This window comes from Ailuropoda melanoleuca, chromosome 1 (genome assembly GCF_002007445.2).
Source record: "Ailuropoda melanoleuca isolate Jingjing chromosome 1, ASM200744v2, whole genome shotgun sequence".
Lineage (NCBI taxonomy): Eukaryota > Metazoa > Chordata > Mammalia > Carnivora > Ursidae > Ailuropoda > Ailuropoda melanoleuca.
In genome coordinates, this window is record NC_048218.1 from 7415864 (window position 1) to 7430739 (window position 14876).

General features: G+C 45.5%; 1 protein-coding gene across 3 annotated transcripts in view; it reads right to left on the bottom strand.

The window, feature by feature from the left end:
• Positions 1 to 1189: 1189 nt before the first annotated feature.
• Positions 1190 to 14876, bottom strand: part of DYRK1A (dual specificity tyrosine phosphorylation regulated kinase 1A) — a 155933-nt gene continuing 142246 nt past the window's right edge. For all 3 annotated transcript variants that reach the window (XM_034655616.1, XM_034655618.1, XM_034655617.1), the window contains one exon: positions 1190 to 13204. In XM_034655616.1, the coding sequence (XP_034511507.1) occupies positions 12584 to 13204 (621 nt within the window). In that variant the 3' untranslated portion in view covers positions 1190 to 12583. The remainder of the gene's footprint in view (positions 13205 to 14876) is intronic.

Below are 14876 nucleotides of genomic sequence, written 5' to 3' on the forward strand. Positions count from 1 at the left end.
GAGAAGGGAGAAGGGCTGGAAATGGAGTTAAAAATTGTTCATGTCTATGTGATGAAACCTCCATAAAACCACCCAAATGGCAAGATTTAGTGCCTGAGTTAGTGAACACATCCACGTGCCAGGAGTAGCCATCCCCAAACGCCATGGGGCAGCAGCTCCTGCGCTTAGGACCCTTCTGGGTCTCACCCTGTGTACTTCTTCAGCTGGCTCTTCATTCGTATCCTATATAATAACCAATACACACAAATATTTTGCTGAGTTCTGTGGACCGTTCTAGCAAATTATGGAGCCAGAGGAGATCATGGGAACTAGTTTAAAGCTGGTCAGTCAGAAGTGCAACTGGCTTGGGACTTGCGTTTGGTGTCTGAAGCAGGAGTCGCCTTGTAGGACCGAGCCCCTTAGCCTCCCACGCTAACTCCAGCCGGACAGTGTCAGACTGAACTGAATTGTTGGGCACCCAGTGGTGTTGGGAGAGGGTCAGGGTGTTGGTGGTATCAGGAGGGAAAAATAAATGTCTCCACTGCCTTTGTGCAGGCGAATTGATGAGAAGAGATCAGGAATCTGAGGGCCGAAGCTTCAGCTATCAAACTTTGAGGCACCAACTAGCCTCTGGGCTCTCTCTCCTTCCTGCTGGACACACAGCTTCCCGCCAGTGGTTCTCTGCATCAAGGGATGCTTCTGAACCAGCAGACCAAGGCACAGAGCTGCCATCCTCCAACCGGTTCGGAGACTCTCTGAGGACCAGAGCCGGAGGATCCTGGATCCCTGCCCCAAACTTGCCTTTCTGGGGTACTGATGTGGGAAGTTGAACCCACCTACTCCTCTTTTGCCACATCTATTGAAGGGATAGGCGGAATTTTTCTTAAGATGCTAGATCTAAAATATTTTAGGTTTTCTGGCCCAAGAGGCAACAATCTAGGATACTGTGGATTTATAGCATAAAGAAAAGAATATTTAATTGGTGAAATTCAAATATAGTAATAATTGAGTACAATTTTTTTTTGCAATGCAGGTTTACTAATGAGAATACTTCTTTTTGAGAGAGAAAGTGAACGAGTGGGGGGAGGGGCACAGGGAGCGAGGGAGAGAGAATCCTCAAACAGGCTCCATGCTGAGCACAGAGCACGACATGGGGCCTGATCGCACGACCCTGAGATCATGACCTGAGCCACAATCAAGAGTCAGATGCTCAACCAACCCAGGCACCCCGAGAATAATTTTAATGTGGGGGGGATAACATTGCACTGAATCGAGGTTCAAAGCTAGAGTTGCCTATCACCAAAACCAACCGCCTGCATTTCTGTGTCACGCTGATCTGTAGTAAGATTGTACAGCTTTCGTCTTTGATAAAAGTATTCACATGGATGGACAGTTCACAGTATTGGTAGCAGGATTTCCAGGTGAGCATAGTTATTACTTGAAAGACATTTATGGAGTTTGATTAGATTTTTCTCTTGAGGTTTGCCTTGTAGCAGGTTAATCCCTTCAACTGAAGATTAGGTGGGAACCCCTCAATTGATGTCGAATGGATCTTGCAATATGGAGATTTCTTTGGGGTTTGCATTAAGGTCTATAAAACAGTTTGAGCTGCAGTTTGAGCTCAGATACTATGTCTGCTGCAAACATGGGTGGGAATGGAACCCTTGCAGCTTGTGTTAACTTGACAACACCGGAAGTGTAATGATGCAGTCTAACATTGGTTGTGATTCCAACATTAGCTCCTCTTGAAATGACTCTACCATAGTATGAATTCCACATACAAACATTGTTTTGCCTTGTGATTTTAGATAGAATTCATTGAGAAATGAAGTCTGCAGCCAAAGCTAATTTCCAAAGCTCTTTGTGGTTTGATAACAGGGGTTGAGGGCAGTTCTTCTCATTCAGAAAAAGTTCAGTCTCGATCCTAAGCTCAAAAATTGAAATAAAACATTACCACGACTACACCACTGAACTGCTGTGTGACAGACCACGTCAGGATATTCAGCTACTATTGATGAACACTCAGGGGAACTGTTGATAGTTCAGTCCACAAGAGCAAACGAAGTTCACTGTTGACAACACCGGTTGAGGAACATGATTCAAATGTTCTCCACAAAATTCCTGTTGACTTAAACAATACAGTAAATCTCCATAGGCTCTAACACCTGATACTATGGCAAGCTCCGTGAGTTTGTCCTAGTAAGCCTTTTCCATTCCACACGTTACTTTTTTCCACCTTCGACTGTTAACACATCTTAGCAGATTCCACTTCAGGTTGTACTGAACGCATTTTCTCAACTTTGAAGACATTTCTGCCTGTAGTTGTTCCGTGCAGACTGTTGGCAGAGCTGAATTCTTCGGTAACTCCTAGCTTGGCACAGGCTCATCAAACGTCTGAGCCATGTAGGTAACGTAGGTCAACTCTTGTAACGAGAGCCAGGGACAACCACTCAAACTCACTTGCTTGGTTTTGAATGGACACTTGATGCTGCTCGTAATACCCTCAACACTTGGAGCAGCTGCTGTCAGTGAGAGGCGAGCAGTCCTCAACAAATTCACTTTCTCTGGGCGTGTTTCTTCAGCAGCTGCATCCCACATGATTTCATGAACTCACCTCAGGACAAGCGGTTTCCCTGCTCAGCTAACAAGCCCATCAGAAACCTACTTTGCTTGTAGCATCATTTTCCTTTATTTGTGTGAGGAAATTCTGTGATTAGATATTCAATTTTAAATTTTCTAATTTTTCTGGCCATCGCTTTCTTGTGAGTTACAAATATGCCAGGGCACGTTTAGCTGGAGAATGCCAACATCTGTGGTACTCCAGGACAGCTACGACATCATTGCATGTTACCACCTAACTCAGTAACGAAATAGTACACCCTCCACCATGCTGGAGAAGCACGGTGATGCCCAAATTCTCCTTTCCTCCTTTCTTGTGTTGACGATGGGTGGACAGTGATAAAGAATATGACACGGAGCCCCAGTCATACACGTGGCATTCAGAATGCTAAGCTATGACCGATCGCAGCCATCGTGTGGTCCACCACGCAGCAAAGTGACGTGCCACACAGCTCTCTGAGGCAACTACTCAACTCCACCATCGTAGCCCCAAAGCAACCACAAAACAATATGCAAATTTTTAAAAATGTGGTGGTATTTCAATACACACTTCACTTACAGATACTGAAATTTAAATTTCATATAATTTTCACATCATAAAATATTCGTTTGATGTTTTTCAACCTTATTATTTATGGGAGGGGGCAGAAGGGCAGAAGGAGAGGGAAGGAGAGAATCTTCAGCAGGCTCCATGCCCAGCACAGAGCACGGGGGCTCAATCTCACAACCCTGAGACCATGACCTGAACTGAAATCAAGAGTCAGACGCTTAACCGACTGAGCCACCCAGGCACCCTGTGATGTTTTTCAACCATTTGAAGTGTACAAACCATTCTTACCAGGACGGGTCACACACACAAACACACAAACGAGTGGCTGTGATCTGCAGAGACTTCATCTATGACAATGGACAGGAAGCAGGGGCCAGTCAGCCCTGCCTTTCTAGAGTTCTCCTGCTCCTGAAGGGCCCACCACCGTGGAGGGTGTGTCCAGGGTTTGCTGCCGGTCACAAGCTGGGAAATTCAGGTAACGGCAGCACAAAAGCAAGCTGAAAGGTTTCAGGGAGACAAATGAAGCTTCCCTGGCAATCACTAGAACACGATGCATTATTTTCTCTTTCATTCCATCCCTATTTTTACCTTTGTTCAGAGTCCTAGAGCTCCTCCCGATCCCTTGGTCCAGAGCTATGGCCCCAGGGCCCTCGCTCACATGGAAAGGGTCTAACCACAAGTGCATCTGGACGAAGAGTAACCTATGGGGCCTGGAGTTGGGGGGACGATGGGAGAAGACAAGGGGGACTGAATGCCCCATGGGAAATCACTGCAGCGAAGGGCTACCCAGCTTTGCATCCCAACACCCCTAGAGCTGCTGCCAGGAGAGGAATTCTTGAATCCTGGAAACTAGAAGGGACAAAAATGACAGAGAAAGGGCTGGGGTGGGGGTGGCAATAGGGAGAGGAAGAGGAAGCAGCACAGTCTCCGCTGGATTCTTCGGCGGCTCCTGGAAGCTATTTTTGTTGCCCCATTAAATGAAAAAAAAAATCAGAGATACTTCAGTTCATCTCCAAATTCATGAAAAGCCTGTCAAAATAAACACTTTCTAGGCATCCCAGCGGTTGAGGACAACGCAGTCATTCTTAAATAACTGAGGGGACTTCAGCCCCTGAGCTGAGAATCTATATTAACAGAGATTAAATTAGTCTCACCCATGACTCTGCTTCTAGGGCTCCACCAGCTGTCGGTTGTGCGAGGTGATCTTGAAAGCCAGTCAGCATGGAGAACCAAGAACCGGCTGCACTAGGGGCCCCTCGCTGACCAGCTGTGGCATCTTGAACAAGCTGCTTGACCTCTGAGGCTTTCCCAAATGTAAAGGGCGGTGCGGACCATGCTTCTCAAACCGGATCACGCTTACACATCACCCAGGCCTTGTTAAGATGCATATTCGGACAGTGTGGGCAGGACCCGAGGTTCTGAGGCTGGTGTTGCCAGTCCCAGACCACCCAGGGTGACCCGAGAGACCCCGAGGGTCAAGGAAGGCATGATGGGGCTAACTTTGGGAACAGACAGGCTAGTCATGCTGAAGTGCACAGGCTCTGCTCTTTCCCCCATCCATCACCTTGTCACCAGCACCTGCCTGAGAAGCACCCAGGCACCAGCCCCAGGCCCACTTTCCCCACCTTCAACCGTTTCTCTTCTGGGGACGTGCCCACTGGACCTCTTCACTTAGATGCCCTGTAAGCCCCCGCACTCCGCAACCTGTAACTGAACACACGAGTATCTGGCACACCGGCTCCCCCCTTGAGTGCTCCAGGCACCCACAATCAGCACTTGGCCATCTGCAAAGCCACCCGAATTGAAAAGCTGGGAGAAACCCAGTTCCTCTCCTCACCACCTCTCACTCCGTCCAATCAATCCCTAAGATCAACTAACTCTCCTTCCCAAAAAGACTCTATCCACTTAAAAACTTATATTAGCAAGGCCTCGATTCCTCATTACACCAGGCATTGAACATACTGTTGTCTTCTCAATTCTAGAACATTCCTACCACCACTTAAGCCTCAATTCTTCAGGGAAACTCACATCAGCCCCCAGACCAGAATACACTGGGGTTACTTGGGGTTATTCACCAACTATCTGCCCCTACGCCCACAAACAGTGACACGCTGGTTGGTGTCATCCCTAGGACACAGCTAAGTGCCTTGCACAGGACGGGCCCTCATGATTTGTCTTCCACAGTGCTCCTATCAGCTGCCGCAAGGTTCCCGCTAATATTCTTTCTCTTTGGGGTAGACTTTTCATTTTTAAATTGTGTCCAGGATTATCCACTTTCTCTGATTTGGGGTGTCTTCTGCAGGAAGTAAGGGAGAGACTTCACGGTCTTAGCCTGACCAGTAGAGGAGCGCACAGCCTCGCTCCTCGTACCCAGTGGCCGCTGGTCCCCCTCTGCTAGCGCGACCGAGGCAGAGCTCGCGGCAGCAGGGCTGAGCTGGGGAGAAAGGCCAGTCAGCAAGGACCCACGTGGGACGGCCTCCAGCTTGAATCTTCTCGGCCACTGCACCATGGGCAGGAGGGGCCTTCAGAAAAGCATGTCTCTGGGGAGGAAGACACCAGTCTTGCCAGGGCCCACCCCCCATGTGGAGGAAGACCCAGGAGCGAGTCAGTCGTGGGGCAGAGGGTGGTGTGAAGGAGACGAATGCTGTGCAAGCAGCCTGCACACAGCAAAGCACCGAGCGAGGCCGACAGGAGGCTCAGCCTGGCCCGCGTGACCCCGGGCTGTGCAGCAGTGCTGGACTCCCCCTGCCAGGCCCCGCACACCGCACATGGCGGGCCAAAGACGGGGAGCTGTCGGAGGCACGAAGGCCAGCCTGACTGGACTCACAAGTAGAAGGCTGTCTGCTGCTTGAATTTTGGGTGTGTTGGGGGGCAGGGGTTAACAACTGCACCTCCCAGAAGAATTTTATCTACCTCAGGTGAACATTTAGATCCCACTGTCAGATCCATCATTTTCATCTTTTTCCAAAGCCACGGGCCATGTAATACACCTGTCCCTGTGCGGTAATGTCAGTCACGTATATTCTGACGCAGATGAACGGGCTTTTTGCCCTATGAAATTTTTGTCCGTATGTTTGCTCAAAGGGAGGGAGGACCCCGTGGGAACGAAAAAGAAATCACACTGAAGGACCCTGAGCTGGTGGAGGTACACACTCCCCTAGGATAGCAACAAAGTAAATTGAAAAGCAAAGAACAGCAGCAGTTACCCCCTTAATGCTTTCAAATGTGGCTTATAACCAATGAAGTTCTGAAAGCTTCCCCAATATTATCAGTTTATGAACCTGGGAACAGATCATTTACTTATGCTCTTTTTCTCCCTGATCTGAGTCACAACTCTGAAGGCTAAAAACACAACAGATAAGGCCTTGGGGTGGCAAGATGGACAAGCGGAGAGCGGCCACTGGACACATGACGGCCAGGTCTAACCTCAGCGCCTTTCCATAGTTATTCCTCCAAACAGCCTCCCTGAAGTTGTAGAGAAAAAGTCTACTTAAAAATCGTCCTTTACAAAACATTTAAATACCATACATTATATCAAAGCAAACGTGATGAATGCTGAAATAGATGTAAGTAGCAAAATCAAGTAGTAAAGTGCACATCCAGTTACAGACTCCAGAAATAAAAGTAAACTGCAAAATAATCCCGTTTAATCATTCACAGGAAACACCACTCACCTTGTCTCCCATGGTGTTTGCTGGACTCGTAGAGAAAAAGGTGATTCATGCACGCTACAGACTCAAGCTCTGCGTTTAGTCACCAACTGTACTGAGTGCTTCCCATAGTGTGCTAGGACCCTATGTGCATTAGCTCACGCCTGCGTCGAATCCCATCCTGCGGATACCAGTTACTCCCCAGAAAGGGACTTGCCCAAGACTGGACCCCAATTCTAGAGCTGAAAACCACAGTCCCTGCTTCGTGAGGCCTTCCCAAACGTTTGCTTGCTCAGACCAGCGCCCTGAGAACTCCTCCGCGGCTTCACATAGACCACGTGAGGCTGAGATACTGAGGCCCAGGCCCCAGGCCCGCTGCTGGGAAACTTCACACCTGTCGTTCTCGTGGGACCTCTGGGAGCTGAGCTGTCGTCACGTCATCCCACTTCCATAAGGGAAGATGACAAAAGACAAAATTGTACAAAGTTTTATATACTTGTATCTGGTAATTTCTGCCTCTCTTGCAGGTTTGTTTGTAACATTTTATAATGCAGTATAAGTTGTGAATTTTTGTTGTTCATTGATACATTTTACACCTTGTTCAATTACATATTAACATATGTATGTACAAAAACTTCAATAATAAAACTATAAAAAGCTCTCTTGTTCAGACTTGTGAGATGGGCCCCATGCATCTGCCTGCCCGTGATCACGCCTGGCTACAGGTGCAGGACCACCTGGCACGTTGCTTTGAAAACGCAGATGCCCAGGCCCCGACCCCATGTCCCCCATCCTCCACCAGCAACTTTGCCATTATTTTACCTCCCCATTTAAAAAGTGCATTTTTTTAGCCAAGATGATCCCCGCTCCGGCACTCTGCGCCTTCAGAACCCAGGCGAGCCCAGACACGTGATGCCCCGTGAAAGCTAAGGGAGGGCAGCCGGAAGCTCGTCGTGCCTCGGCGCTGCCTGGAAGCAGCGTGCCCGGGTTCCCCTGCGGAAGGCAGGGACGCACGCACGCCTTAGGCTCCCCCGCCCCCCGCACACTTGGCAGTAAAAGGACATACTCTCAAGGTGGGCAACCATGAAAACCAAACCTCCTCGGGGAGAGAGACTGTGGACGAAATCTGGGGTGTCCAGGGCCAGGTTCCCGCTGTCTGAGCACTGTCGTTAGAGCCCCAGTGGCCCGAGGCCTACGCGGGCGCGGCCCTCGCTGACTGCCAGGAATCGCAAGAGGGTGTTCGCTCTTAGAAGACAGCTGTCACCGTTCTCATGTAGGTCGTCCTTTGTCAAAGCGAAGGCCAACTTTTGGGAAGGAGGGGATACCTGCACCTGGTTATCACGCGTGCGCTTAAACCTCAATGTTTTCGTTGGGGAAATAGCTTTTTGTCCTTTGAACAAGATTTAGGGTAAGAATTTGAGAAAATTTAACAATAGCAAATACCTTGTCCTCTCTGAGAAAGTTGAGAAGAACACCCGGTTCTTTCTCCCCGCTCACCTCAAGCACCTGAAACCTGGGACCGTGGGTGTCCACACTCACACCCACACGCACGTGCGCGCGCACACACACGCCACCCCCCTCCCCGATGGTCCACTTACCTTCCTCAGTGAGTCTTGCACAAAAAACACCTGGTGCTTGGAACACCGTGTTTAAATATGTAACAACTACCAGCACAGGGCAAAAGGCCAGATGACCCAGAGCACGGCTCTCGGTGGACACACTGACAGGGGACTGCTACGCGTGAGGAGGGACAACAAAGGCTAAAATAAGCTATTTTCTTAGGCTCTTCTCTTTTCTTGTTCTACTAAAAATGACTCAATGTGTATTTTCACCCTAGAAAATTAAGTCTAGGGAAGGAGATCCAAGATTAAGAAAATGAGAACGTCTGCTCTACTCTGACACCCACGGCTTCTCAATGCTGGGCCACCAGCTGTCCCAGGGAGCGTTCTCAGAAATCTGAATAGTCTCAGTGCACCACAGTCGGCGTTCCCCCCGGCCTTAAGCTTAAAATTTCAAATGGTCTTCATAAATGGCACTAAGGCCAACCTCTGTATCTGGAACAAATCACCTATCTATTAGTTACGGCCACCACTACAGAGATGGATATAAAAATGAGCACTGAGCTTGTATTCCGACAGCGGGCAAAGTAGAGGCCAAAAGGAAATTGGGGGACCTGGAACAAATTGGGCATTTGCTATCTCGTCTTTGTAGTTTATGTATTTCCTTATTATATGACTTATTTTAACAGTAAGTTTAACAACGTAGGAGCTGGAAAGGAGGCTACAGTCACAAATGCAACAGCCATTTGTCCTTCTAGAATGACTGCAGCCGTAATGATTTTTTACAGACAGTTCTAACATCATTAAAATAAGCCTAAGGTTTCTGAAGTCTGATACCACAAAAATGTGCCACTTACCTAAGGAAAATGCTCATACCCTAAGAAAAAAACTAAAGCAAGTTTTTCTTTCTTACATATTAAGTCTAACTCTGTGTGGCCAACATGCATTCTACAGAATCACATTTAACTTTTTTGAATAAGCTTTTTTTGCCTTTGTCGATAGGCACCTTAATACATACTTACAGATTAGTTTATAAAAAGAGAAGACTGTAGGTCAGACACAAATGCACTGTGGCAGGCGTTTCAGACTGTACAAGAAAGTCCCTGACTCACCCCCATACGAGGATCTGGGGAAGGAGGAACAAGACGACGTGTATTTCCTCTTGCTTTCTCTTAGAGAAAACCACTGAACCCCCAAAGCCATTCTGAACACCACAAACTATTAGCACTTCGAACCAGAAAGAAACTGAATATAGTTAATCACTCATAGAGAGAATCCATCTTAAAACTCAAAAATGATCAAAATCAAAACCTCCAATCTTTACTTCCCAAGATCTGGGACGCCTACCTAGGTCAACATAAATCCTATTTTCCTTTTCACACCTTGGACCAAACTTACACTCAATATACCTACCAGACCATTACCTGGACCAGGTTACTTGCATAGAAGATTTTTACTATGTTTACATTTTTCTTAATTTTAAAAAAGCATAGTAAAGAGTCTGAGGACAAATTATTCAACTGTTTATCATACATAAGACCGCATGACTATGATACAAAGGGGGGTTCTTTTCATTTAACGTTACAATATACACAGCAAGTCCGGACCAGATCTTACAATCTGCACACAGGTATTTAACCTTTTCCATGCTGTTTATGTTTTACAATGCACAGAAGTCCTGTAACCAAACCGTGTAGTAAAGCACACAAAACTGGACTGTAACATAACACAGTATGCAGAAGCACTGGATTTTATGATTTCCTTTATGTAAATAGCAGTGTAAAAACTGCTTTTGTTTTTTTGGTGCTTGCTAAGATGTGGCAACCAGCACAGAAAAAAATGACCTGACCCATGTAATATCTTCCCCTCATATTCCTCAACAGCAGTAACTACTGATTCCTTTTGATATTGCTATACTCAAGATGATATCCTTTTATTCACTGTAAACCTTTATGAACTACCAAGTTCAAAAATCATCCACAGGCTTGACATTTAATTACAAAATAAATATGGATTTCCTGATTAACAACAAAAAAATTTGTGGATTATAAAAACGGATATTTTCCAAGTTTCCATTCACATTCACATAGTTTTAAGCCTTTCTTTTGTCACTGTTTACATATAAAAACCTGCTTTTGTTCAGAAAAAATTGACCTAGTCAGCCCCATGGAATTGACCAATAAAAAGTAATATGGTGTTCTGCTGAGTTGTTCTGAACAGGGTTATCGGCAGAGGTAGATTACTGCTTCTTTCCTAGGCTTCTTTGATCCTGGAGAGATAAAAACTACTTCTCTTCATTCTCCCAATTCAACCGCTCAAAAGTATAACACCCTAAAATTGGTCAATTTAAAATGGGAACACAAATTTAGCCACTGCCAGCCTGTGTTACATTAAGGCAGCAGAATCTCAAAACTAGGCACCTGTTCGACACCAGCCTGTTCACTTCAGGTCACGCATGAGAGTTCTGCTTTACTCGTGCTCGGATTTTTGACCTGTCGGTGCAATCGAGGTCTTGCTTTCAAGTCTACAAGGAGGTTAATCAGGAATACACGAATCAGCTGCTGGCTCCACAGCTTCTGGATCCAGTGTCCCTTTACCTTCAGAAGCCTGAACACATTTAGAATGTAACAGATGTTGGGATCTTGAATTAGAGGTCAATCTATTATGCTCAGTACACAGACTGCTGCAGCTGTATTGGCTATGGATTCAACAACAGTTCCAGTTTTGTTTAAGCAATAGTACAGCCATAATTTTCAACTGACATTTAAAAATGGTCTAGTTACACCTTGTGTCAAAGTGCAGAACTGCTACATTATTGGTTACAGACATCTATGTGCTATAAAAACAGCTTTGGTACAATAAATTATCAAAAAAGAAAATAAATTTTTGTAAAATTCACAGCATAATTGTGAGGCAAAAAAGCAGTCACATAAAATTCTGCATTTTTTAAAAATGTTCAGGATGAACAGAAGACATCTTTGTGCAGAAGAAATGGTGGAGATACCACGTGCCGAGAAAAAAAAAGCAAAAAAAAAAAAAAAAAAAAAAAAAAAAAAAAAAAAAAAAAAAAAAAAANAAAAAGCAGGAAGGGACACAGCTGTAGCTATTTCCATCAAAGCAAACCACTACTTCTGTGACCTTCAACCAATAAGGAAGTCAACTTTATGACACACGCAAAGTGACCTTGCAATACCTTACAATTAGTGGGTCACAAGTCTATTTTAAAAGAAAGGCCTCTTGAATTACCCATTCTCTGTGTTTTCAGCATTAAGGACTGTCTGCAAAAGCATGTCCAAAAGTGATTGCATCTGAAATGGTAGGCTCTTCTAATTTCGAGTCCAAATCCATAAGGCCAAAGGTTATCCCAAAGACCACCACTCAGACCTCCCCAGGACTGGCCACGACTGACCCGTTGATTGCTTCTCAGTGCACCTTGGTTAGGAGACCGGTCATGTTCCATTACTATCTTACTGTGGCCTCTACAACAGGAGACCCACAGGATCCCATGTAATTGCTGCTTTGCTCCTCAGTAGGTTCAGACAGGAGAGTTCTGATCCCCGCCACTTAGCATGCTTACTGTGCCTTACAAACTCCAATACAACCGTCCCTTCCATAGAGCTGAAGGTGATGTTTGTGTAAGCTGGAGGTCCCTCTTCCTTACAGTACTGCATTTCCGTGCCCAAGTGTGTTTAGAGGACTTAGAAACCCAAATTTCCCACCCCCCCACCCAAAACAAAACAAACAAGAGAGGGGAAAAAAAAGGGGAGGGGTGGGAACCAAAAGAAAAAAAACACCCTCAAGGGGCCCTTGATGCAAATTATGTGCAGTGCCTTTTTATTTTAAAATTAGTTGGCAAATGACCAAGACCAACATCTGAACATTAACTTTTGTGGAACAGAAAGACAAAAAAAAAAAAAAAACAAAACAAAACAAAAAAAACAACCCCACTATGACTGGGGTGTGGCAAGTTAAAATGGGGGAGGCAAAAAGAGGACACCTCTGCGCTATCCATGACGATGGGTTTGGACATGGCTCTTTTAAAAACTTCATTGTCCCTTTGCAATCTTTTCAAGTTAAAAAAAAAAAAAAAGAAGTCAGCTTTGCCCTCTTGTAGCGGTTCAGTGTGTTAATCTCCTTCTGATGCAAGCAGCTTTGCACTTTGTTTTTTGGAAAAAAACACCACTTCTATAAAAACACACAAGAAACAAACTCAAGTTTCAATTTAGTCACGAGCTAGCTACAGAACTCTGTTGCACACAAACTCCTGTCATGGGGGACTCTTCTCTATCAGCCCCTTGCCTCATTGTCAGATGTCCTTCAGTCATGTAATGTGTAGGACCTGTATTAGCAGAAAATTGGTATGTTGGATGTCCAGCTATGCCAGTCTCTTGGCGGGGATTGGAGTAGACGGTTAAATTAACGTCCATAGCTCCATTCTGTCCAAAGTCCAAGGTATTAGCAGCCACTGGGCGATTCTGGTAGGCCTGATTGCCTTGATTACCAGTCGAGGAGGAAGATGTAGAGGAGGAAGTAGTTGAGGAAGACAGGGATGTCATGGAGTGGTGACTATGGCCAACCTCCATAGAATCCTGGGTAGAGGAGCTATTCGTTGGAGAATTGTAGACCCTTGGCCTGGTCCGGTTACCCAAGGCTTGTTGTCCATGGTGGTGGTGGTGGTGATGGTGGTGGTGATGGTGATGGGAACTGTTTCCATGGTGATGATGCAATGCATTCTGCTGAGGGGCTACATGAAAGGTTGTTTCTTGAACGGGATGAGTTTCCACAGTGACCTGTGTAGGAGCTTCAGTGCCTGACCAACCAAGGGGAGCAGGAAATTGCTGACGCACCTGTAAGAAGATTTTTAAAGGATTTATTCAGAGTACTGTTTCCAAGCTTTAATTCATCTTCCATCAAAAACTATGACAACAGCATTACACTAATTAGAGAGAGGGGATTTTGAAACTTTCAATGTGTTAGTTCTACAATGCAAAATTCCAAATATATTTAAGTGAAAAGGTATTTTACTATAAAAGCTGCAATTTTTAGCAAGCTATACCCATTAATAGGCTCATATATTTCACTGGCCACTTTCTTTCCTTGGGAGCATTAATTATGCCAGGGTTCAGCAAACTTTTTCTGGAAAGAGCCAGAGAGTAAATATTCTTGACAGGTTTAAAATGAGTTATTTACTTCCCCTGTAAAGCCCCTCTTCTCTCCATCTTTCCTGTTTCAGTAAGAACATCCTTCCCATTAGCTGCTCAGCAATTCCTCCATCCAAACCATCAGCAAGTACCACTGAGTCGGCCTTCAAAACAGAGCCCCTACCTGACCTCTTCCCTCCGTGTCCACCACCATCCCTCTTCTCCCAGGCTCCTACCATCTAGCTCTTGCCTGCACTGGTCCAAGAGCCCCAGAAATCAGCTCCCAGCTTCCATCCTTGTGCCTTTTTCCAGTCCATTCTCCATAGTGAAGAATAAACTTTTTAAAAACACAGATCCAATCACTTCCCTATTTAAGATCCTTTAATGATCTCTCCTTGCCCTTAGAAAAACAAAATAATCCAAAATCCGTATAGCAGTCTGCCTCATCTGACCAGTGTTCATTTCTCCAAACTTCTCCTCTAGCTATGCTTCCTCTTGCTACCCGGGTTCCAACCACACCAGGTCTTCCTTCTAGTCGGTATTTTTCAAATGTCTCAGGGCATTTTGTGCCTACTGTTCCTTTCTGCCTAAACTGCTCGGATTTCTAATTTCTGCTTGGATTCTTCTTTCTCATTTCAGTTTGAGTCTTCTCTGACCACTCTGGATAAGGCTGCCCCAACTCCTGTGGCAGAAGCTACTAGCTGTCCACATGGCCGCACTACACTTCTCAGCCTCCCCCGGACTTCGGTATGGGCGCATGACTAAATCTTAGTGGAACATGAATGAAAGTTTCTATGTCATGGCCAGACCTGGCCCACAAATACCTCCCACGCCCTGCCTGGTAGATACAGCAGACAAGTAGGCCCTAAGGGATGGAGGAGCCCAGGACATGGGACAGAGCCATGCCACTACCCTGAATCCCCACAGGACCATCACATAAAAAAGAAAGAAACTTCATACGCTTTAAGCTACCATATTTGGGGGGTCTATTATCAGTTTGGCCTACTCGAATCATAACACATCCCACCCAACAAATAGCCAGCTGTTCTATATCACATTATCCAGCCCTGTTTTCTTTTTTTATCAATTAATGGTATTTTGCAATTTCTATTAATTTGGTTTTGTTTATTTACTGTGGCACTATAAGCTCGAAGAAGGCAAAGCCCGCGTTTCTTTTACCAGGAGCCAGCATAAATCATTAAGTATTTACTCAACAAAGGTAGTCTAAGAACCAAACTTCAAGAAACACCACTGAAAACAATCCAGTAGAAAAATAGCCAGAAAGTTTTCAGGAACCACTAATGGTTCTTCAACTATGAAGCTACTCAATTCATGTATAAAAATAAATAATCAAAACAAAAATATCCTCTGTCCAATA